Source organism: Coenobita brevimanus, unplaced genomic scaffold (genome assembly GCF_032717465.1).
Source record: "Coenobita brevimanus isolate Jiangsu-jjx unplaced genomic scaffold, ASM3271746v2 jjx.HiC_scaffold_2831, whole genome shotgun sequence".
Lineage (NCBI taxonomy): Eukaryota > Metazoa > Arthropoda > Malacostraca > Decapoda > Coenobitidae > Coenobita > Coenobita brevimanus.
The window spans coordinates 81,823-107,550 of NW_027643798.1; the positions used below are offsets into that span (position 1 = coordinate 81,823).

At 41.0% G+C, this 25,728-nt stretch overlaps 1 protein-coding gene across 1 annotated transcript in view; it reads left to right on the plus strand.

The window, feature by feature from the left end:
* LOC145390101 (trypsin alpha-3-like) overlaps nt 1-25,436 on the plus strand; it is a 61,160-nt gene extending 35,724 nt beyond the window's left edge. The window contains exon 3 of the mRNA XM_080265163.1: nt 25,077-25,436. Within this exon, the coding sequence (XP_080121289.1) occupies nt 25,077-25,436 (360 nt within the window). The remainder of the gene's footprint in view (nt 1-25,076) is intronic.
* Nucleotides 25,437-25,728: the final 292 nt, after the last annotated feature.

Below are 25,728 nucleotides of genomic sequence, written 5' to 3' on the forward strand. Positions count from 1 at the left end.
CTTTTTATTTCATCCCACATTGTACACAGTTCTTTTCCCTTTCCATATTTCTCGTATTTGTCCAATTTCCCTTTCGTATATCCTGTTTCCCCTGTCCATCTTTTATTTTCAGTTCCCCCTTACTCCCTCTTTTGGTCATCTTTTTTATTTTCCATTTTTTCCGCCTCCCTTCATTCACCTTACTTTCCCTCTGTTTCCATCTCTATCTGTACTCTTTAATTTTTTGTGTCTTTTATCTTTGCTCACTCGTCCTATTCCTGTTCTCTTTAATCTTCGTTCCTTTCATCTTTCCATTGCTTCATCTCCCTTTCCAGTAATCAATTCTAATTTTTTTTTTTTAGTAACTGTTCGTATGTCTTCTCTCTTCCTTCATTTTTTTTTTTCGTCCCGTAGCTGTTTTTTCTTGCGTTTCTCTCTGTTTTTCTCAAGTCTTTCTCCATATTTTTTCAAATTTTTCGCCTAGTTTTTTTCCTTTTTATTTTTCTCCTTGTTTTTATCTAGTTTCTCTTTGTTTTAGTCCAGTTTTTCTCCTTTTCAGTTAATTTATTTTTCTTTTATTTTCTCCATGTTTTTGTCAAGTTTTTCTCCCTTTTAGTTTTTCTTATTGTCTCATGTTCTTCATGGTTTTTTCCTCTAGTTTTTTCTCCCTGTTTTCTCTTGTTTTTCCTCACTGTTTTTCTCTTGTTTTTTCTCCCTGTTTTCTCTTGTTTTTCCTCACTGTTTTTCTCTTGTTTTTCCTCACTGTTTTTCTCTTGTTTTTCCTCACTGTTTTTCTCTTGTTTTTCCTCACTGTTTTTCTCTGGCTTTCCTCACTGTTTTTCTCTTGTTTTTCCTCACTGTTTTTCTCTAGTTTTTCCTCACTGTTTTCCTCTTGTTTTTCCTCACTGTTTTTCTCTTGTTTTTCCTCACTGTTTTTCTCTTGTTTTTCCTCACTGTTTTTCTCTTGTTTTCCCTCACTGTTTTTCTCTAGTTTTCCCTCACTGTTTTTCTCTAGTTTTTCCTCACTGTTTTTCTCTTGTTTTTCCTCACTGTTTTTCTCTTGTTTTTCCTCACTGTTTTTCTCTTGTTTTTCCTCACTGTTTTTCTCTAGTTTTTCCTCACTGTTTTTCTCTTGTTTTTCTCCATGCGTTTCTCTTGTATTTTCTTCCTTTTTTTCATTCTCTTGTTTTTCCTCTGGTTTTCTCCCCTGTTTTCCTCTAGTTTTTGTCCCTGTTTCTCTCCTTTTCCTAAAGTTTCTCTTTTTTTTACTTTAGTTTTCTCCATATTGTTCACTTTCTCCTAGTTTTTCTTTAGTGTTTCCTTTTCTTTCTCAGGTTTTTCCCTTTTTCCATCAGGTTTTTCCTTCATGTTTTTCTTGTTTTTCCTCTTCTTGTTTTCCGAATTTTTCTATAGTTTTCGCCTTGCTTTCTTTCTCCTTGTTTTCCCATAAATTTTCTTTTCCCTTCTTGGTATCGTGTTTTTCCCGTTTTTCTCCTTTTTCCTTAGTTTTCTCCTTGTTTTTCCCGTTTTTCTCCTTTTTCCTTAGTTTTCTCCTTGTTTTTCCCGTTTTTCTCCTTTTTCCTTAGGTTTCTCCTTGTTTTTCCCGTGTTTCTCCTTTTTCCTTAGTTTTCTCCTTGTTTTTCTCCTTTTTCCTTAGTTTTTCTCCTTTTTCCTTAGTTTTCTCCTTGTTTTTCCCGTTTTTCTCCTTTTTCCTTAGTTTTCTCCTTGTTTTTCTCGTTTTTCTCCTTTTTCCTTAGTTTTCTCCTTGTTTTTCCCGTGTTTCTCCTTTTTCCTTAGTTTTCTCCTTGTTTTTCTCCTTTTTCCTTAGTTTTCTCCTTGTTTTTCTCGTTTTTCTCCTTTTTCCTTAGTTTTCTCCTTGTTTTTCCCGTGTTTCTCCTTTTTCCTTAGTTTTCTCCTTGTTTTTCTCCTTTTTCCTTAGTTTTTCTTCTTTTTCCTTAGTTTTCTCCTTGTTTTTCCCGTTTTTCTCCTTTTTCTCTTAATGTGGTATTGTGATTAGGACGCTCTTGTTGGAGGTAAACCTAATTTCGATCCCCCAGAGTGAAAAACTGAGTGGTTATATTTTTTGTCGTTCGTGGAGTTTTTTTTCGTTCATACATTTTTTCTAGTTCGAGTTTTCTTTTTCATGGATTTTTTTCGTTCATGGATTTTTTTGCTCAATGAGTTTTTAGTAACGATTTTTTGTCGAGTTTTTTAGTTCATGGATTTTTTTCGTTCATGGATTTATTTTGGGTCATGGATTTTTTTCAGGCATGGATTTATTTTGGGTCATGGATTTTTTTCAGGCATGGATTTATTTTGGGTCATGGATTTTTTTCGGGCATGGATTTTTTTAGTTCACTTTTATTTTGTTCATGGATTCTTTATGTTCATGAATTTTTTTTCGTTCGTGAAGTTTTTTTTCGTTCATGTAGTTTTTTGTGTTTTTTCGTTCATGTAATGCTACAAATGGGAGTTGTCTGGTCATCTACCCATCAGTTCGAAGTCTTTAATAAATAACATAAACCAGAGATAGCAGTAATAATAATAATAATAATAATAATAATAATAATGATGGACCATAGCAGCCTAGCCTCGGGACTCTACACTTCGAATAACGCATTACAGGATTGTTTCTCTCTCTCTCTCTCTCTCTCTCTCTCTCTCTCATTATACCTGCATTCCTTGTTTATATCACGCACCTTTTTCATCCTCGTTCCTCTCTTTCTCAAAATTTTCTTTATATTATTCATTTTTCATTCATCATGTGTACCTTTTCACTCACCTTCCATGGCATTCTGTTTCATCTTTCATTTTCGCTCTTCCTTTCATGACTGGCTCTTTTCTTCATACCCCCTCTCTCACTCTCTTTCTTCCTCTTCCTGCATCTCTCTTTCTCTTTGCTTTCATTTTAGTTTTCTGTTCTGATTCTCTCTCTCTCTCTCTCTCTCTCTCTCTCTCTCTCTCTCTCTCTGCTGTGCTATCCTTTTCTGCTGCTCCTATGCACTATATTAGGATTAAGGCCGGACCACCCCGTAGGGACCGTAAGGTCTGTGTGATCTGTGTATCTATATGACACACACACACTCTCTCTCTCTCTCTCTCTCTCTCTCTCTCTCTCTGCTTTCAATAGAGTTTTAATCTCTCTCTCTCTCTCTCTCTCTCTCTCTCTCTCACACGCACACACACACAAAATTCAGTGCTTCCTTGACCTTTTCCATTTTAATTGGATCCCCCCCTCCTTTATCCCTGCTTCTATCACACACCACACTCCCCTCCCTCTTCCCCTTCTCCTCGCTCTCTCTCTCTCTCTCTCTCTCTCTCTCTCTCTCTCTCTCTCTTCCGAATCATCACATACCCAACTCTCCTTCTCCTCCTCTTTCTCTTCCTCTTCCTCCCTCCCTCCCTCTCCCTCTCGATCTCCCGCTCTCATTCTGTCCCTCACCCCTTCCCATCACCACAAATCAACCCTTTCTCTCTCACACACACACACACTTCTTTCTCCTCCGTCCCCTCTCTCTCCAGTTTTTTCTCACTTCCTCTCTCTCTCTCCCTCCTCCCCTGTCGTTGCTTCTGTCTATATATACACTCGAGGGCTTCCACACAACCCTGATATAGTGTATAGATTGTATAGAGAGGGGATTGAATTTGCCTTCTCTCCCCTCGTCCTCCCCTTTATGTTTTTGCCCCTCTCCCCCTCTCTGTCTTTCCCCTCTCTCCGTCTCTCTCCCCTCTCTACCTCTCCTCATTCCCCTCTCTACCTCTCCTCATTCCCCTCTCTACCTCTCCTCATTCCCCTCTCTACCTCTCCTCATTCCCCTCTCTACCTCTCCTCATTCCCCTCTCTACCTCTCCTCATTCCCCTCTCTACCTCTCCTCATTCCCCTCTCTACCTCTCCTCATTCCCCTCTCTACCTCTCCTCATTCCCCTCTCTCGCTTCTCTCCCCTTTCGTTTGTTTTTCGCCCCTTGTTCATTCTTTCCTCTTTTGCTTTATCTTCTCTGGTTGGTGGTGCTCTCTCTCTCTCTCTCTCTCTCTCTCTCTCTCTCTCTCTCACACACACACACACACACACACACACACACACACACACACACACACACACACACAGGGGTACAAGAAAACCGCAGAAAACTAGAGTAGTTGGGTCCTTTTGACTGGATACTCGTAAATGAATGCGTGTGTTTTTCTTCCCCTACGTTTGGCTCCCCACCCGATATAACCCAGGGCGGAGGTAGTGCTGTTGGATGTACCCTCTCTGTCAGTGGTGATTAGATTATTATACGCTGTGGTGTGTTTTGGCCCAGAGGTATTGAAATTGGTGAAGTTAGGTAATTGGGGACCTGCAAATGAAGGTGATGATGAATGCTCTCTACTGTGACAAAATATAGTGATCTTGTACAGGTAACACATACATGCCTCAAGGTAGGCAAACACTCAGTACATGCACACAAGAACTAGTGCCTGCAAAGAGTTTTCTTCTCGTTCACCCTTTACAGTATATTTGGTTTTAACACTCCATAGTACTGAAGAAAGATGATAATCCTTTTAACGCATTTGAATGTTTTGTGTTAGTTTAGCAAGGTATGTATAAATTTTACCCTTGTTCTGCCTTTATTCATGTGGTAGGGTGGCAGTGACGTCTGTTGCTACGGTGTCATGAACTTTATTATATATGTTATCAGTCGGTCAGATTAGCAAAGTCTTATTAGGTTTAACACAGGATCTAGGCAGAGTGAAAGAAATATTGACTGCAGGTATAATTAAAACTATCGAATGTTGTCTCAATGCCAGTGTTTTATGGAGCTGCAGATTAGTATTATTTTATCCTGTTTAACACTGTTCATCAGCGAAGACACAGGCAGTGACAAGCCCCACATTTCTAGGAACAAAGTGTGCGAAGTTGGAGTTTGTCTTCCACATGAGAGTCAGTCTTTAAGAATATGTATACAGGGCCATTTTGTTTATGACATGAGAAACTGTACTGCATGGAGGATTAACAAACAAAATCTGATCGTAGTGGTTCCCCTCAGTATCGTCCTTTCCATCTTTTCACTTTCCATTGCACCTTTCCGTCTCGCTTTCTCTCTGTCTTCTTCCTATGCTGTATTCCTCTTCTCCCCTTTCTATCCCTCCTTCTGCCTCCTCCCAGCCATTTCCCCCACCCATTCTTACCAGTAGTCCTTCCTCTCCGGCTTTCTCCTCATCTCCCCTCTCATTCTATCCCCTCTTTCCCCCTCCCTCTCGTAGAATGGATTATAATCTGCTGGCGATGCCTGTCCTACCAAGAGCCGCGGTGGGGCAGTGGTAATATATCCAACCCGATTTAGATCCTTGGGCCGGTCAGACTGGAGGGCGAAGTTTGTTTCCCCTTGTCTCTGTTCACCCAGGAGTACAATTAGGGACCTGGACGTAAATTTAATTGCTAGAAGTCATATACTAAGGAAATTTTTGCGTCGTATTCTAAGGGAAAACAGGACCTTAACAAAAGTTGATTATCTGCCTTAATGACCCTTCGTGCAGTTGATAAGCATTGATCCAAAGCCTTCTTCTGCCTTTCTTATCCTGCCCTTAACCTTTGCAGCCCGAGGACGCCCTTTATATATTATTCTTACCACTTCCATGCGATTTTATGCGGGTTAGATGAGACAATTGCCACTCGAGGGAATAGATACGAGAATTTTCGTGTAAGATGAACAAATTCGTCTGTAAGTAACAAGGATAAACAAAAATATCATCGTAACGAGAGGATAATTGAAATAATTCCCGAAGACTTTAAGTTCTTAGTCACCTGTGCTTAACTCCTTCAATCCGATGACTTAGCGCTTCAGTCCTGCCACCACCAGATGATATTTTCACATTTAGACAAGTTTCCGTGTAGTGAAATATTGACTGAAACTTTGTCTAGACTGCCGTTCAATAAGTTACTACCAAACTAAGGAATAAAGATTTTCACTTTATTGGGAGGGGCTTCCTTTAGCTGAATGAAATCGTCTGGAAATTGGTAGGAGGAAGTTTCAGTGTCTCTCGCTGAAAAGGTGAACTCAAGAGGGGTATTATTCCTTTCACTTGAAGAGGCAGGTGTCCTTCAGGTGTATTTAATCAGGTGGTGGTAGCTAGAGTGAAATTCATATGTAATGTGTTTGTAAAGTACGTGGTCTTTAACTCATTCCCCTTTTGGAAATGTGCTTGATAAACACACACACACACACACACACACACACTCACACAAACACACATTGATTAACTCCGTCCCTCTCACTCCTCTCCACAGACACACGTACCTAATCAACCTCTGCCCTCACACACACACACACACACACACACACACACACACACACACACACACACACACACACACACACTAACACACACACACACTAACACACACTAACACAGGCGCACATGCACTGACACACACACACACACACACACACACACACATTGATTAACTCCTTCCCTCTCACTCCTCTTCATAGACACACGTACCTAATCATCCTTTGCACACACACACACACACACACACACACACACACACACACACACACACACACACACACACACACACACACACACACACACACAACACCTTCCACACTCCACACACTGATTAACTCCTTCACACACACACACACACACAAACACACACACACTGAGGAGCTGTTCACTAATCAACATGCAACCCCCGGCGTGATAGGTCCATTCCCAAGCACATTCCCACTGATTGTACACACCCCGGGCCACGACACCTCTCATTGGGCCTCACTGACAGCCCCTCCACGCTGATTGGACGCTCCTTTGTTTGCCTTTTATTTGATTGGCTGGGTGTTGGGGCCTCGCTTGGCTCTCACTCAGCCTTTCTTCTCTTGCTCCTTGTCACTGTTACTTTACCTATTTTCTCTTTACCATCGTCTCTGTTGTTGTCTTCCAATCCTGGATGCTCTTTTTATTGTTTTTATCTGTTCGTAGACGGAGAGGTTGTTACTCGGAATCTATCTGACTATATATCAGTATCTATGTCTTTCTGTTTATCTCTGTGGCATCAACTACAGGTCTGTGTCCTGAGACCTAGGTGTCCTTGTACTTGCCACGTACTCGTACTTTCACCACTCTCTATCCCGTTCTTACTGGAATAATGCTAGGATTGCTTCAGTGACAGTATTTGTGAGAGAATTTGCAAGTGTTTTTTACATCATTTTGGTTGGTATATATTGTGGAAGATTTGTCAGGATAGTTCGAAGGAAATTCCAATCCCCAATTGTTCTCAGTCTGAGCCTGGGATGATCTCCCGTCCTTTGGTACAGCAATCTGCTACTCGACCATTTAGTTACGTCCATCCATCATCCAGTACTCTGTTGCAGGTCACGTAGAGTCTTGGTGCCTGGGGCTAAGCAGTTCAGTCCAGGCATTCAAGGTGAGCATGACAGTTGCTCTTCTCTGGGAAACATTACGCGAGCAGTAAGTCCCTCGGATTTCAGCTCATATTAACCATATCACGTTGCAACAGTTAGACCACCAGCCGTCTCATTATTTGGTTGTTTGGTTTCCAACCAACGTTGTATATGGTTTACTGGGCCACACAAAACCATTTAGCCTGTCACCCAGTGACCTGAAGTTAGCAATACGTTAAGGGAGTAGACGGAGGGCACCCCCATCTACCACCACCTACACACCACCATTTCACAGATATAATTAGTTAATAGATTTGTAGTTTCAGTAAATTATTAGTTTAAAGGTGAAAATTCTGGCATTTTCTCCTTGCCGTGTATCATTCTCTTTATCGCATCGTTCTCCGTTTCATTTTTTACGACCCACTTTCGTATTTTCATTCCTCGTCAGTGAATTGACCGATACGAACGGAATAATATATGCTGTTATCTTATTTTTTGCTTGTTAATCATGGTTCTTTGTTGTTCATGTTTCAGTAATATGTATATTATATAGGCAGGCGAGCTTTTAAGTGTATCTGGATTTATCACCGTAATTATTATTATTATCATCATCATCATCATGTCGTCGTCGTCGTCGTCACCAGAATTACAAGCAAAATCAGCATCCTAGGTCTAATGCTACAGAAGACAAGCCTCACTCATCTTTCCGATTATTTCACACTGCCGGGATTCACAGTAAGATTTATGACCATTTCCCTGTTCTAACTATGATTGTTTTTACACCGTGGGCGTGAAGGGAGAATGCAGATGGTTCCACCGTCTCTTCTTCTTACTGTAAAAACAGATCATAGTTACGAGCGTCAGATGATTTTTTTTCTTTTCAGGAGTGCCATGAAAGGAAAATAGTGTTTTGTCTTGTTCTTTTTTTTTTTTTAAATAACAGAACAGAAGAAGGGAAGACAAATGAATTAAAAAGAATAAGCCATACCCCAGAGTACAGTTGTCCTTCATTCCTTAAAAAAAAAAAAAACTAACAGTTGGACCTGATCAGCCGTAGATTGGGGGAAACCACTCTGGGGAAGCGGGTTCCAAAGAAAAGCAGTTTGCGGAATAAAAGAATTCGGATAGGCAGAAGTTCTGCAGTATGGCAGTGTGACAGTCCAGTCATGAGCGCTACCAGTTGCCGTGTAGCGCGGGGGAAGGTATGGAGAGGTGGCACGTTGGATACAACTTCGTCTGAACATTTGCCATAAAAGTATCTGTAAAATAGCGCTAGTGAGGCAACATTCCTTCATACTTGAATGGGAGGTAGTTCATTTGTAATAGTAGGGTTATTAATAATTCTAACAGCCTTGTTCTGAATTTTGTCTAGTTGTTAGTGCTACCTCTCCTCATCCATTCCTGCTGATCGTATCTTAGTTACGCACGGGAATTTATCGTAAGTTTGTTAATCCGGCCACATGTTGGTAGGCTATTACATTTCAGCCTTCCATAAATTACGTTCATCCCTCTGTAGCAGAGGTTCTTAAGCAAGGGTTCGCGAACCCCTTGGGGTGCGCGAATGGGTTTCCAGGGAGTACTTGGAGGGGTGGTGGAAAGTCAATTTAAAATATATAAAATTCTTTATCATAATTCATGGATTGAAAACGGAAAAACCATTGTCCATAAAACAAGCATAACATTTACACTCATGCATAACATTGGTTGTCATAATTAAAATATTGTGTTAACGCTGACACGTACTTGTAATGGTGTGTTCATACCTTTTTTGCTTGATAATTTCCATTTCAGTTCATTTAAAACTGCAGCTGTGTTACAAATTTTTACTGCAGTAGAGTCAGTGGAATGCTATTGTGTATGCAGTGCCTTAGTGATGGCAGTATGGGTCGATAAGCGGATAACGCAGAGAGTACGTGGTAAGAAAAAGTGTGAGATCCTCTGCTGTGTAGACTTTTTTTTTTTTTCCCTCCCACAACTCTCTCCATCTCTGGCTTCGATTCTCAGGTCGATCAGACTGGTGGACTCAGTATGTTTCCCACTTGTCCCTGTTTACGCATGCCTAGTTGTTCCTCTCACTTCATCTTTCCCTGTTCCTTTTACTTTATCAATCTTTGCTCCTATCTCTCCATCTTTCCCTCGCACTCACACCCCATCTCTCCTTCGTACTCTCCCTCTCACCTTCGTACTCAGACTCCTTCCTTCCCTCTTTTCATTCCACAGCTCAGTACACTCACTCCATCTCTCCCTATACACTCATTCAATTCCTCCATCCTCCCACTCCATCTCTCCCTCTTCTTCTCACTCCATCTCTCCTTCCTCTCTCTCTCTCTCTCTCTCTCTCTCTCTCTCTCTCTTCCTTTTACTCCATGTCTCCCTCAGTCAGTCACTCCATTTCTCCCTCTTCCTCTCATTCCATCTCTATGTTGTCTTCGTTTCTTTGGTTTCCCACAATTTACCAGTTTACGAAAAAACAACAAAGATTTGCATTTGGCCAGATCTGCGTTTGTGGTGTCTTCATATCAAAATAATAAAGTCAACCTGTGTGTGTGTGTGTGTGTGTGTGTGTGTGTGTGTGTGTGTGTGTGTGTGTGTGTGTGTGTGTGTGTATGTGTGTGTGTGTGTGTGTGTGTGTGTGTGTGTGTGTGACAACTTTGCAACAGCCTGTGCCACCATTTCAAGCCAACCTGTCTCATGTACTCCAGGATATCACCTCATTCTCTTCCCTCTCTTTCGATTGAACACGTACTCATTCGTTACAAGAAGGAGAGGGAAATTATTTTAGCTTATGGTTCTTTTCTAGCTGCCCTTGTCTATGCATACCTGGATATCACATCATTCACTGCATATCTTGATCTTTTTTACTGTGGGATTCACGCGCATTCTTTCGTTAGGAGGAGGATTTATTAAGAAAGATTATATTATTTTTGTTTATGGTTATTTTAAAAGCTGCCCTCATCCATGGGCTTTGGATTATTATCTCCTTTACTTCATTCTTGTTTGATATTTTTTTCCTATATTGGTTAACGCGAGCCGCTTGATTGAGAACAGAAAGTCAAGAGGAGGCTTATGCTATCTGACTGTATTAGTTGTTCATATCAAGAACTCAGGTGTAAAGTATGTGATTTGTGAGGTGTGTGATTTGTGTGTGTGTGTGTGTGTGTGTGTGTGTGTGTGTGTGTGTGTGTGTGTGTGTGTGTGTGTGTGTGTGTGTGTGTGTGTCATTAATTCCTTTTTTCTAGGTGTGGATGTTTCTGTTATAGCAGTGACACTTCAGCCAAATGCTCTCCCTCGACAGGCATATCCTATTTATTGATTTAAATTTTGCCCTATTTTCTCTTTCTTTGCCATCCATTACTTCCCCCTTGTCGATTTTCCTTTTATGCTACTCCTAATTGTCAGTCATTCAATCCCGTCTTCCTTCCTCTTATCATTCAGTCCAGTCTTCCTTCCTCTTATTCAATCCCCTCTTCCTTCCTCTTATCATTCAATCCCCTCTTCCTTCCTCTTTTAATTATTCTATCTCCTCTTCCTTCCTCTTCTTATCATTCAGTCCTCTCTTCCTTCCTCTTCCAGTCATTCAGTCCCCTCTTCCTTCCTTTTCTCATCATTCAATCAACTCTTCCTTCCTCTTCTAATCATTCAATCAACTCTTCCTCCCTCTTCTAATCATTCAGTCAACTCTTCCTTCCTCTTCTAATCATTCAGTTCCCTCTTCCTTCCTCATGTCATTCAATCCCCTCTTCCTTCCTCTTCTAATCATTCAATCAACTCTTCCTCCCTCTTCTAATCATTCAATCAACTCTTCCTTCCTCTTCTAATCATTCAATCTACTCTTCCTTCCTCATGTCATTCATTTCCCTCTTCCTTCCTCATGTCATTCAATCCTCTCTTCCTTCCTCTTCTAATCATTCAGTCAACCCTTCCTTCCTCTTCTAATCATTCAATCAACTCTTCCATCCTCTTCTAATCATTCAATCCCCTCTTCCTTCCTCTTCTAATCATTCAGTCAACTCTTCCTTCCTCTTCTAATCATTCAGTCAACTCTTCCTTCCTCTTCTAATCATTCAATCAACTCTTCCTCCCTCTTCTAATCATTCAATCCCCTCTTCCTTCCTCTTCTAATCATTCAGTCAACTCTTCCTTCCTCTTCTAATCATTCAATCAACTCTTCCTTCCTCTTCTAATCATTCAATCTACTCTTCCTTCCTCATGTCATTCATTTCCCTCTTCCTTCCTCATGTCATTCAATCCCCTCTTCCTTCCTCTTCTAATCATTCAGTCAACTCTTCCTTCCTCTTCTAATTATTCATTCCCTTCTTCCTTCCTCTTCTAATCATTCAGTCCCCTCTTCCTTCCTCTTTTAATCAATCTCCTCTTTCTTCCTCTTCCAATCATTCAGTCCCCTCTTCCTTCCTCTTCTAATCATTGTCCCCTCTTCCTCTTCTAATCATTCATTCCCCTCTTCCGTCCTCTTCTAATCATTCAGACTCCTCTTCCTTCCTCATCTAATCATTCAGTCTCTTCTTCCTACCTCTTCTAATCATTCAGTCCTTCCTCTTCTGATCATTCAGTCCCCTCTTCCTTCCTCCTATAATCATTCAGCCAACTCTTCCTTCCTCTTCTAATCATTCATACACCATTATCTCTCTTTTTCCCCTTTCCTTTTCTTATATTTTACTTCTTCCCCTAGTTACTCTTGTATCTTATTTTTTTTATTACTTTTTTCGTGGGTTTTGATTCAGCACTAATTATTTTTGTCGTTTTGTCTTTGCATGGAATTATGGAAGATCAATATTTGGGGATATGTTACAATTGACCTAAGGATGATATTTATTTTAAGTTTTCGTCTCTCCTTCGTATGTTTCATCTATTCCTCTTCGCCTTCTTGCAGTTCCTCTTTAGTTCCCCAATTTCTCCGTCCTCTTCCTTTTGCTGTGCACTTCTTATTATAGTCTCCCTTCCCTCCCACTCTCACTCTCCTTTTCTCTCCTTTCCTTTCCCTCCTCTAAGCTTGTCCCTTCCTTCCTTCCTTCCCCGATCCCTTTTCCATGCTCCTTCCTCAGCTCTGTCTGTCTGTCTGTCTGTGTCTGTCTCTCTGTCTGTCTGTCTGTCTCTCTCTCTCTCTCTCTCTCTCTCTCTCTCTCTCTCTCTCTCTCTCTCTCCGTCCTCTAACTTCTTTCTCATGCTGTCTCTATTTCCCTTTAGTCCTGTTCTCTGTGCCCTTCCCACTTTCCCCACCCTTTCTCCTTTCCCATTATCCCCTTTCCTCTCACACTCCTCCCCTCCCTCATTTCTTCATGCTGTTTCCTTTTTTCCTTTTCATATCGTTGTTTCCCCTTCCCCACCCCTCCTCCTCCGGTCCTCTTCCCCACCCCTCCTCCTCCGGTCCCCTTCCCCACCCCTCCTCCTCCGGTCCCCTTCCCCACCCCTCCTCCTCCGGTCCCCTTCCCCACCCCTCCTCCTCCGGTCCCCTTCCCCACCCCTCCTCCTCCGGTCCTCTTCCCCACCCCTCCTCCTCCGGTCCCCTTCCCCCTCCTTCCTTTCCATTCCTCCTCTTCCTTCTTCTCTCCTTCCGTTCCCCCTCCTTCCTCTCTATTCCTCTCCCTCCTTCCTCTCTATTCCTCTCCCTCCTTCCTCTCTATTCCTCTCCCTCCTTCCTCTCTATTCCTCTCCCTCCTTCCTCTCTTTTTCCCTTCCCCCCTCCTTCCTCTCTTTTTCCCTTCCCCCCTCCTTCCTCTCTTTCCCTTCTCCCCTCCTTCCTCTCTCTTTCCCTTCCTCTTCCTTCCTCTCTCTTTCCCTTCCTCTCTCTTTCCTTTCCTCTTCCTTCCTCTCTTTCCCTTCCCCCTCCTTCCTCTCTCTTTCCTTTCTCTCTCCTTCCTTTCTTTTTCGTTTCATTCTCCTTCCTCTCATTTTTCCCTTCCCCCTCCTTCCTGTCTGTTCCTCCCCCTCCTTCCCTACCCCCATCACCCCATCATCCTTTCCTCTTACCCCTTCTTTCCCCCAATCCTCCTCCTCTCCTTTCCTCCCTCTTCTTCCCCTCTTCCTTCTCCCTCACTCCTCCTCCTCTCTCCCTCCTCCTTCTCTCTCCCTCCTCCTCCTCGCTCCCTCCTCCTCCTCTCTCCCTCCTCCTCCTCTCTCCCTCCTCTTCCCCTCTTCCTTCCCCCCAACTCCTCCTCCTCTCTCCCCCTCTTCTCTTTCCCCATCCTTCTTCTTTCCCCCAAATAGCCAGCTCTGAAATACCTCAATATCTTTTGGTAATTAGATAACCTAAGGAGATGGGAGGCAAGAATGTTCAAAAAGATTCGGTAAAAATTGATTATGAAGATAAGAAAAAAAGGTTGCATCCTGTGAGATAAATGAGGGATGGAGGAAGAGGAGGAGGAGGAGGAAGGGAAGATAAGAGGAGGATGTGGGAGGAGGAGGAGGAGGAAGGGAAGATAAGAGGAGGATGTGGGAGGAGGAGGAGGAGGTAGGAGGAGGAAGAGGAGGAAATAAAAAGAAAAAGAATAAAAAGAACGAAAGAGATGCTAAAGTAGAGGAGGAGGTGGTAGTACAAATAAAAAGAATAAAAAGGCGAAACAGAAGATAAAGCAGTCCTTAGAGTAATGGTAAAAAAGAAAGGAGAGAGAGAGAGAGAGAAACGTGACCTGCTTGTTACCTGCAGTACACTAGTGGCTCATTAAGCCTGCAACCTGGACTCTCTCTCTCTCTCTCTCTCTCTCTCTCTCTCTCTCTCTCTCTCTCCATGATTTTCATTACTTACTAGTCAGGAAAGTTTTTTTAAGGTATATTTTTTCACACTCGTTTGATATGCATAATCGTAATTTTTATTTGATGACGTCCTTTCCTCTTTTATATATATATTTTTTTTCACGCGATATTATTCGATTAGGCATTTCGAAGTGGAGGAGTTCGATATACGTTTATTATCCCCTCCGCAACTAGGCTATTCTTGTAAGTTAATTTAAATCAATATGGTTCCATCAAGGATATAATTTTGGTTAAGGGGTAGATCAGCCAAAATATTCCCCTTACTCAGTTTGGCTTTCCTAAACTCCTCGGGACTTGAGTATGTACAGTAAGTTTAATGTAGTTATTTTCTTTTTCCACGCGACGGAATTGTATCACTGAAAAATGTATGAAATTCACTTAGTTTTAATTATAAGGTAGATATATGTGCCCTTGGTTACTAATAGATCAACCCTCTAATTTGACCATAGTTTGCCATCAACACTGCTGGGAGGGTTTGGGGGTCTTGTCATATTAATACAAACGCGTGAGACGGGAACTGTATTAAGCTTAGGAATCTGCAACCTGTGTATCGTTGTTTTGCCATTGCTGTTACTTTTGGAACTGATACTGATGATTGGAGATGTTGTTTTTTGTCATTAACAGTAACGTGTATTGTCATTAAAGGAAAAAAAAGATATGCGGTCTTAGTTACAAGTATAAATGAGTTGGCTTTATTCATATACTAGCTTCAAAATACCGCATTATTATTATTATTATTATTATTATTATTTTAGAGAGAGAGAGAGAGAGAGAGAGAATAATTTAACGACGAAGCGCGTGATCCATAAAATCAGAGTAGTAAAAATAAATAATTACAATAAAACAGAAAAGGAGGAAGAGCAATTAATATAAAGTAAGAGATGAAAGGAGGACATTAATCAAAGGAGAAAAAAGAGCAAGACAAACGGAGAGAGGACGAAAAGAGGGGGATACTAATAAATGTAATGAGATAGGGTGGAGAAGATGACAGGATGATGGAGGAAAGGAGGAGAAAGTGATAAAATAACGCAGTAATTTTAGAAGAAAAAATATTCTTCTTCTTTCAATCCGTCTGTCTTTTTGTGTCATTTGTATATATATATATATATATATATATATATATATATATATATATAGAGAGAGAGAGAGAGAGAGAGAGAGAGAGAGAGAGAGAGAGAGATAAATAGACTTTTAGATAAATACCTGTCCGTATATCTACTTACCTGTCAAATTACCTAACAAACTATACTCATTTTACTCTAACTTGGGCCTAAAATTGCCATATGTCCATCTTGAGTGCTTAATTGTAATAATAGATTAACAACAATATGGTGCTAGTAACGAAGACTTGTCATGGAAAGTATGATGTGCCATACTATTTTTTTCTTTTTCTGCCACTGAGCTACGTGAAGTAAGGTGCAAGAGGACGAATATCTGGGCCAGGTTAAGGGGAAAAGGGTATTGCCGTCCTACTTTCCTCTCCGATTATAATATTACTGAAATGCATGAGGCACCGAAGGAATAGTGACGCCAGAAAGGATAGAAAGAAAAAGCACACACAAAAAAAATATAATTAATGCAGGCAGGAAAAAAAAAATACCAGATGAAAAAATTAGGTATACATATAGACGAATGAAAAATAAGATAGAGGAGGAAATAATAAGGGGAAGAGTAAGAGGAAGAAAAGTGGCAGTGACAGCTAGAATGATATTAAAGTAAAGATTAATAAGTGTTTAAATACGATGTTAATAATATTCATGTACATGAGTGAGCCAAATACTTGAAGCTCATAAGCCTTTTAATATTTCACGATATTTACCGGCACCCCATTCTCTCTCTCTCTCTCTCTCTCTCTCTCTCTCTCATATCATATACCCTGCCTTCCTCCCTAATTCAATCTCTATATCTCACTCATCCCTCCAATTTTCTTCCTCCCCTCATCTCTTTATCTCTCACTTTCTCTCAATTCTCTCATTTCATCCTGCTCTTAATCTGTCTGTATATATACAGTATATACCCCTTACTAACAAATTTCTTCCTCTCCTTGTTGTTCAGCCTCTGTATTTCACTTCTACTCTCTCTCTCTCTCTCACTCTCACCACACACACACACACACACACACACACACACACACACACATATATATATATATATTATTATTATTATTACAGAATCTTCCATCCTCAGTATTCTCTTTTGTCGTTTCATTTTGCTTCCCCTTCTGTCTCCCTTCTCAGTCTTTATTATTCAGTCGGCTTTCTTTATTTTTCTCCTCCTCCCTCCTTTTGTTTTACTTCCTTCTCTCTTTCATCAATTCTCACTCATTATATTTTTTCAGATTTTAATCACCCTTCCTTCTCTTCCTTCTTGCACTTCCCATAATTCTCTAAGTGCTCTCTTTTCTCTGCTTCCTCCTCTCGGGTTAGTTTCCACTTTCTTTCCTCCATCCTCTCGTTTTCCTCATTCTCCTCATCTTTCCGTAATTCCCCTATATATCCATATCGATACTTCGGTCTAGTTCTTCAGTTTTTGTTTATTTATTTATTTATATATTGTACTTTATAACCTTATTTTCATTTGCATTTTTTCTTTCCCTGTTTCTTTCCCATTTCAGTATCTGTCATTCATATTTCTTTCCACTGTTTCGTTTTCCTTACCCCGTCTTACTTTTTTCTCACATCTGACTTTCAGTATTTCATTTTCTTCATTCAGTTTCAAATGTGTCTTATTCTTTTATTTTCTCTTCCCTCCATTCGTCTTACTGTCCTCTGCCTTTCTCACATTTTCTCTTTTCTTTATTACTCTTTCTTTTCCCACTTCACAAAGTGCGAAAAGCGCTGGCTGTCTGCATTAGGCGGAGGAGATGGTAGGTGAGGAGGAGGAGGAGGAGGAAGAGGGTCTAACAGTAAGTGCTGTCTTGCAAAAGGGAATGTGTTTCAGAAAACGGTTCTTGTGCTCCTTATGGTGTGTTTTATGGTAATCTGTGTGAAGGCAACTTATGGTACGACGCTTGCTATGAGCCTCTGAGTTACATTGAGTCGTTTGGTGTGGAGTGACTGGACAGTTTAGTTATGTTTGCCTTTCCTCATTCATTCTTTGTCATACGCAAATATTTTCTTTCTTCCTTTCGATGACTCTCTCTCTCTCTCTCTCTCATACATCCCCTCGTCCCATATTCATCAGTGGGTTTTGTCGCCTTGTATTCATCGCCCTTCTTTTCCGTCCCTCGCCTTCCCCTGTTTGGTTGTTAGTTGGCAATTTTCGCTAATCACGCCTTCGTTAATTTGCTTAGCGCCCTCTCTCGGGGTCATTAGCGGTCTGTGATGTTCCCCTTTCATGTCATTCCACACTCGTATTAATATTTTTAGATTAGTGGGTGATATTATTTTTTATTTAACTGCGATTGTGTTCATGTTTCTTTTCCCTTATTGATATGTTGATGATGAAGTACGTTTGGTATGAAAGAAATAAAGTGAGGCGTACACACACACACACACACACACACACACACACACACACACACACACACACACACACACACACACGATATCCACAAGTGCACGTTCCAGTCATCTGCATCTGACTTTTTGACGATTTTGCCTCTAACCAATTATTCTGTAATCTAGAATGCTTCATTTCTAATTGGCCATATTCCTCTGAGTGGCGTGCGTCGAATAAGTATTTAAATATGTCATGTTTTAAGCAGTGATTTATTTTTTGGTAGCTGGATTAAACTTCCTAAAGGTTGAAATGTCTTTTGAACTGGTGTGTAAAACCTATTGCGCCATTCTCTTCTTCCTCTTTCCTGTCCTCCTCCCGCTCCTCCTCCTCCTCTTTCTCTTCTCGTCCCTCCTCTTTCTCTTCTCGTTCCTCCTCCTCCTCCTCCTCCTCTTTCTCTTCTCGTTCCTCCTCCTCCTCCTCCTCTTCCTCCAAGTTTTACATTCTTGTAGCGTTGAGAAGCAGCTCAGTGACAACACACACACACACACACACACACACACACACACACACACACACACACACACACACACACACACACACAGATAAATAGATGAGTAGACAGATAAAGACGTATTACAGACAACGTAGCACAGAAGACATATACGACTTAAAATTGACAGTGATGAGAATTGCGAAACGAAGTGGAGGCGGACAAGAACACAAGAACATAGTGCAATATACATAAGTTCAGTGGGGCGGTTTGTTCAATCTGTTACTTGGATGAACGTTTGCTCGCTCTATCCAAACGAACGATTACATACAGAGAGAGAGAGAGAGAGAGAGAGCGAGAGCGAGGATGATAGAGGGAGGATAATAGAGCGAAGATAAAAGACCTAGGATAAAACGAATATGATAGAGTAAGGATAATAGAGCTGGGGTGATAGAGCGAGGACGGTAGAGCGAGGATGTTTTTTTTTTTTTTTTTTTTATGTGTTCGACTCTGGGCATAGGCTTCACAGCCTGCTATCAAGGCCCAGCAGTCCTCCTACATACCATACACCTCTACATGTCATCACTTCGGCGCTAACACCCACCGTCCATATTGAATACATGCTAGGGCTGTCTCACACAGGACTGGTGTATTGGTATTAGCGGGGGTATTTTTACGACATGTCGGCGGGTCTTCTGGTAGATCAGTAATGCCTGATTTAATGAAATTCAAATCCTTAAACTGTTCCCTGCCCCAGCGGGGATTTGAACCTGGGTCCGTTAGGACTACAGGCCACCTCTCTACCGATTGAGCCACCGCCTCAACGAGGATAATAAAACGAGGATGATAGAGCGGGGAAGATAGAGCGAGACAGCGTTTGACCTTTCTCGCTCTCTCCACGTGTCAGTGCGTCAAGGGCAAGGTGAGCAATCCCTGACAGTGAAAAAAAAAGAAAAAAGTTCTATATCTCATCCTTGTCATTCATTTATTCATGTACCGTTGCATTTATCTATCAGTCTATCTTTCTATCTATCTGTCTGTCTATCTATCTTGTTTCCTCCCACGTTTTCCTCTCCTCCTCTCTCCTTCTCCCCTTTCCCTGCTTTCCCTGCGGCCCGCTTACTAGCATCACTGACCGCTTTTTCATTTCCTGTCCGTGTCCGTTCAAGCGGTTAATCGCATACCCAGATAGCGAAAACGGAGGTAGGTTAGGTGGTTGTGGGATAATGTTGGTGGTGGTGATGGTGGTTGTGGTAGTAGTGGTGGTAGTGGTGGTGATAGTGGTGGTGGTAGGGGTAGGGGTATTTTTGTGTTGGCGTTGCTACTGTTATTTTTTTTTTCGATAAATTTTAAACATAATGACACCTGTATTGCACCTTTGTTCTGTTCTACCTGACTGGAAAATTCATCTTAGGAGCGACTTTTCAATCTAGAGGAACCATATATATTTTAAAACCATATATATCACCATCATAATTCCTTTTTCTTTTTTTCCCTAACCCGAAAAAGAAGTGGCGGTAATAAAATGAACACTAACGCATTACCAAGAATCAATTAACCTGTTTTACCTGGTAACTTGGTTTATTTTGTCTTGCTTGATAGTTTTTCATCTGACGAAACAAGATCACCCCCACATTTTGACCAGTAAGTCGTGGTTGCATAAGTGGTTGAATATGTGATTGCATAAATGGTTGAATATGTGATTGCATAAATGGTTGCATAAGTTGATGATTGAGGTGGTTTGGCCATGTGGAGAGGATGGAGGGTGAAAGACTGACGAAGAGAGTGTATGTGAGTGAGGTGGAGGGGGGAAGAGGGAGGGGGAGGCCGAGGATGAGATGGAGAGATGGGATGGAGAGGTATATGAGAGAGGGGGGTGTGAGTTGGGAGCAGGGGAGTGAAATGGCGGGGGACAGGGCGACTTGGAGGCGATTTGTTTGTGGCCACCCCAAACGGGATTGAGGCGTCTGGCAATAGATAGATAGATAGACAAGGGGTTACATAAGGTATATGGGTGAATATGTTGTGGCTGCATAAAATTTGATGAACCTTAGCTGTGAGGTAGGAATGAATCTCCTTGGTTACTAGTCAAATTTTTCCTCCACTCTGACCTAAACCCAGCCATCGTCTAAGCTGAAAAGGGATTAAGGGTCTTTGTCGGATGAGAATTAACATGGTGTACCTCCAGACAAATTTATTCCGATTTATTGAAATATCTTGTAAATAAGGCGTAAAAAAAGACCACATCCATCCATTTACAGTTTGAAAAAATGTCTTGGATGCTTTTTAATTATTTTTATTCATTAATTTTTGGGGGAAGGGTAGAAAAGATGGAATGAAAAGTGCTGAATCGGACTGAAGTGGTTATTAAGACCATATCCATCCATAGGTATTTCGAAAAAGCGTCTTCAGTGTTTCATTTATTTATTTATTTATTTATTTTTTGAGGGGGGGTAGAAAGAATGCAATGAAAAATACGTGTTAGGACTGAAGTGATTAATGCTGAGACCCCCGAAAGAGGCCCAATGATGCATAGAACCGTCTGATTATTATTATTATTATTATTATTATTATTATTGTTGTTTATTATTATTTTGAGGGGAGGTAGAGAGTATGAAAAGTTCGTATTAGGACTGAAGTGGTTTATGATGAGGTCCCAGAAGGTGTCCCATGGGCGCGTGAAACCGCCTGGGAATAAAGATTGGAATAAAATAGGTGAGTCGTCAGTCGTGAATTAACCCCAGAATCATCTGGAAAAAAATCGCAATAGAGGTGGGTCGTCAGTCATGAATTAACCCCTTTATTTCAGTGTCTTTATATTCTCTCACCCAGACGATTTTATTCAGCTTAGGAGAGAGAGAGATTTCGAACTGTAAGGGCTGGATGGCGACTTCACTGACCCTTTTTAATTGCTAGTTGTTTCCTTCAAAATTAGAAATAGTCTTTTAGAGATAGTAAGACTTAAGTTAGAAATACGCCATCGGACTGAAGGAGTTATTTGAGACCTAGAGAGGTTTCTTAGTGGGTATAAAATTGTCTGACTTTAACCAGCCTTTATTTATTTATTTTTTTTGTAGCATTGATTTTGTGTATGTGGAATTCTCCCTCTCTCTCTCTCTCTCTCTCTCTCTCTCTCTCTCTCTCTCTCTCTCTCTCTCTCTCTCTCATGTCTAAGTTAATTGGTAAGTATCATGTGTCCTTGTTCTGTAAATGGAAGCGCCTTATGAAATCGGAATGTCGTACGTTTTTTACCCCCGTTGTGTGTGTGTGTGTGTGTGTGTGTGTGTGTGTGTGTGTGTGTGTGTGTGTGTGTGTGAGAGAGAGAGAGAGAGAGAGAAGAAGAAGAAAGATGTAAGAGAGGACAAATGCTGAAGAGAGGAAGAGAAAGGTATGTAAGATAGAAAAAATAGGGATGAAAATGATAGAAATGAAAGATGAATTACTAGAAGAAACATATCGTTAAAAAGAGTCATGCAGAGAAAGGGAGAGAGAGAGAGAGAGAGAGAGGGGGGGGGGGAGGTATATTCAGTGTGCACAGAATTAAGTGGCAAAATTAAATGGTGTTTGAGAAAGTTGACCCTGACCTTTAAGCTTAAGTTTTGCAGTGGTGAGTCAGAAATTAAGCCAGATAATTTCATCGCCGCTTGAGACCTCTTTGCCAGATTTCCTGAGATTTTTGTGAATTATCTTTTGTTTAAGGCATTTGTGGTATCTATGGATCAGAAATACTTGTAAGTTAAACAAGGAACTATTACGGAACATTTTATGTATTAATGGTGCGAATTGAAAGCTGCTGAATACCGTTGATTTTTTTTTTTTAATGATAGTGAAGCCTGAACTATGTTATGTTTGGATTTGGCAGTAAGAAAGAAAATATTAACCAGTTTTCAAAAATTCTGAAAAGATGGGTGGTCTTCGATATCGCATTTTCCCTCTTTACGGCAAAATGGAAGCATAATATTGTTCAGCAGTAACTTGGTAATGAATCGATAACTATTTTCACGCGATATATATCCTTTTTAAACGCGATTTTTGCCAATACCACGAAGATTATTAATGTTGATATTTTGAACTTCCTTGTAACCTCAAACTCGCAAGTGGTCAAGGAACTTTGCTTCTCTCCTTGAACTTTGACGAAGGGGATAGGAAATGGATGAGATGAGAGAGCAGGAGTGATCAGAACAGTTTACGATGATGGTTGTTGGGACAGGAGTAAACAGGCTGCTCCATATATAACTCTCCTTTTCCACAGCCCCAGACGATTTTTCTTGAGTTGTAGGGACGGATGATTCATTTTAGTAAGTATCTATCCTGCATCATTTATTCATATCCTACTCTACTGCCACACCGACACCCACACCAGCAGACAGTCAGCATTATCAGTGTCTATCCAGCGCCATTTATTTATTTTCTACTCCCACTGGCACACCCACGCCCACACCAGCAGTCAGCATTATCAGTGTCCATCCAGCATCATTTATTCATTTCCTACTCACACTGGCACACCCACGCCCACACCAGCAGACAGTCAACATTATCAGTGTTCATCCAGCATCAGTTATTCATTTCCTACTCCCACTGGCACACTCACGCCCACATCAGCAGACAGTCAGCATTATCAGTCTCTGTCCATCATTTATTCATTTCTAACTCTCACTGGCACACCCATGCCCACACCGGCACAATCAGTGAGCCGTCTCCACAACACGTAAGACATCTTCCAGTGAATTTCTAAGAGAGCGTTATTTATGGACCACCCTGCATACCACACGGGCGTTGTTAGTTGGTTAGTATGGTCGTGCTGAAGGTTTCGTTACAAATTTTCTCCAACCAGAATAAGAAGAAGAAATGTAGTTAAGTTTTGCACTCATATTCTTGGTGTCTTGTGAAACAGATAATTAACAGCACTTCCATGGAAAATTCCGAAAGAAAGACAATTCATATTCTGAAACGCAGTGGTAGATTTAAAGATTATGCAGAAGAGAGTATAGCAGAAGGCCTAATTTGATATTTAAGAAATAAATTGTGGTGGCTATATGTCGAGAGAATAATTAAGGAAAGATGAAAAGGTCCAGGAACGTTATAGCACCAGAAGGCAATGGTGTAATACCTCACAATTAATTACTGGATGTAGCTGGCGGAAATAAAATTGTAGAAGAGCGTGAAGAAATCTTTTAAAATGAGAATAAAGTTATAAAGAAAGCAGAAGAATACCCGGAAACAATAGCCAGTAATAAAATAAATATATATAGAAGTACAGGATACAATTAAGGACTGTCCACTAGGCAGAGAAAAGGGGATATAGTAGCACAGCGACGTATAAAGAACTTATTAGGTATACAAAATTCCAAATAAAAAAGACAGGAAGAAGTGCGCAGAGTACAACGCCATCTCCACCAGTTGGTCAAAGGGCAGAACATTTGACTGCTCCATGACCTTGACCGTCGAGTTCTTTCCGTGACTCTTAGCTCGTCGACCAGGTTAGATCCAAGTCGGACAGAAAACTTTTTAAGTTGGTCTTGTCCTGTGACCTTTCCTTTTGACAATTTCCTGTGATCTTTACCTTTTCTTATTTTCAAAATCAGATCTGTATCTTTGCCATACCATTTATCATTCCAAAATGATTGGTGCATATCGGATGAGAAATTAATTTAGTTGACCTTACCATGTGACCTTTGACTTTTTGCCCCTTGTTTACAAATTGCTCTTGCCCAAACTGAACTCCTTCGTTCATGCATAACTCTCATCCCTTTCACCAAGGTTGGTCCAAATTGGATAAATGCTGTTTAAGTTGACTTTTCTTGGTTAAATTTGACATAACCCAATGAACCTGATCGTTGACCTATTGTTATGCCCCGTCTTTGTTTCTAAATATTAGAATCTGATACAAACCAAGTTATTTAGCTCTCGCGCGCGGGCGAGCGAAATAACACTCCTCTCTGGCTTCGCGGAAGCTGGTGTAATAGAAAGGAGCAGAGTAAAATGCAGGACAGATGTAAGGTGTAGGAATCGAGAAGGGGGGTATAGTAGAAAATACAGTGAAAGCTTCAATCAAAAGATGTACTCGTAAAATCTTTCAAACAAAACATACTATAAGTACACAAAACCACACGAATGTACAGGATAGATCCAAGGACTAGATTAGGCAGAGAAAAGAGGTATCGCGTCGGAAAGCCGTTTAGATACCTCACAGTTAAGAGAAAGCACTGTATTTGTTTAAGGCAAATGGAAGTAAATCTTAATAGAACAAATATAGACGCAGATAGACCTAAAACAAGGTAGGTTAAAGAGCTGGGCGCAGAGGGGATCACCAGAAGTCCAGGGTGGATCTGGAAAAAAAAAAGCGATGCGGGGGAAAAAAAAAAATAGAAATTAAAGATTGCCAACATTACCAAGGGAATACAGGATGACCTCCATGGGTACGGGGAGATAAATAACTATCTTCCCATTTCCGTCCGAAAAAAATTTACAACTGGCGAAATACCATGAAAACCCAGTCTCTACTAGTGCGTGTTTCAGATGGTTCGACGTTTCCGCTATGTATTCGTCAAACTTTGGCAAGATACGTATTTCTTTTTCTGTTCTGTACGGCGACATACCTCTGTGCGGATTGTCATGATGAGTGAGAAACATGCCAAAACATAGGATCCACGAATCTGTGACTGTGTGAATTGATCCTTGACCCTATAAATCCCTTTAAAGGACTATTTAAAAAAAATATATAACAGCAGATGTCCAAAGGGAGAAATAATCAAAGTAAAACACAAGGTTACGAAAAAAAACAAAGAAAGCGATTACTAAATATTTTTTAACGTGAAGAATGGCCAGAACTAATCAAAGCAAAAAAAAAAAAAAAAAAAAACCTAGACCTGAAAATAAACTTAAGAAGAAGGAGCTGGTAGAAAGACCACAAGGGAAAACATATAAATGAAACCAAAGAAATCCAAGGACTAAAAGGCTGCAGGGAAGAGAAACCAATCTGCCTGCCCTGTTCCGTCACACCACAGAAACTCGAGGGACAGAACGGGATCGTAACTGGCTGGGGTGCGACGTCCTCTGGAGGATCATTCAGCGAGGTGCTACAGGAGGTGGAGCTTCCCCTGATGTTCACTGCAGACTGCCAAGGCTACCTAGGGAACGTCGTGACCTCAAACATGATCTGCACCTACAAGCACAACCACGATGCCTGCCAAGGAGATTCTGGAGGTCCTCTGGCTTGGAAGGGAGAAGACGGGAGGTATTATCTCGTGGGGGTTGTGTCCTGGGGCTACGGTTGCGCCGGTGTGGACACTCCCGGGATATATGCTAAGGTCACCCACTACCTCGCCTGGATTCAGATAAAGACGGGTATCACTGTATGTCCGTAGAGCCATAACTTACCAGCAACCACATACAGACGTGAGCTAAAGGTTGTATTCTAAGTTGCTTTGGAGATTCCACAACCCTTCTTTCCGAGCAATTATTTCACACATATACACCTTAGCACCGTCTGGTTGCATCTGAGATTTAGTAGCATCTCTTCCTCGGCTACCTGTTTGCATATTACAACTTAATATCGTCTTGTATGCTATTAATGTAAAATATGTTGATATAACGACGATATAAATAACAGAGAAGCGAATCTTAGGTATAAAAAGCAAACTAAGCCGCTCAAGAATA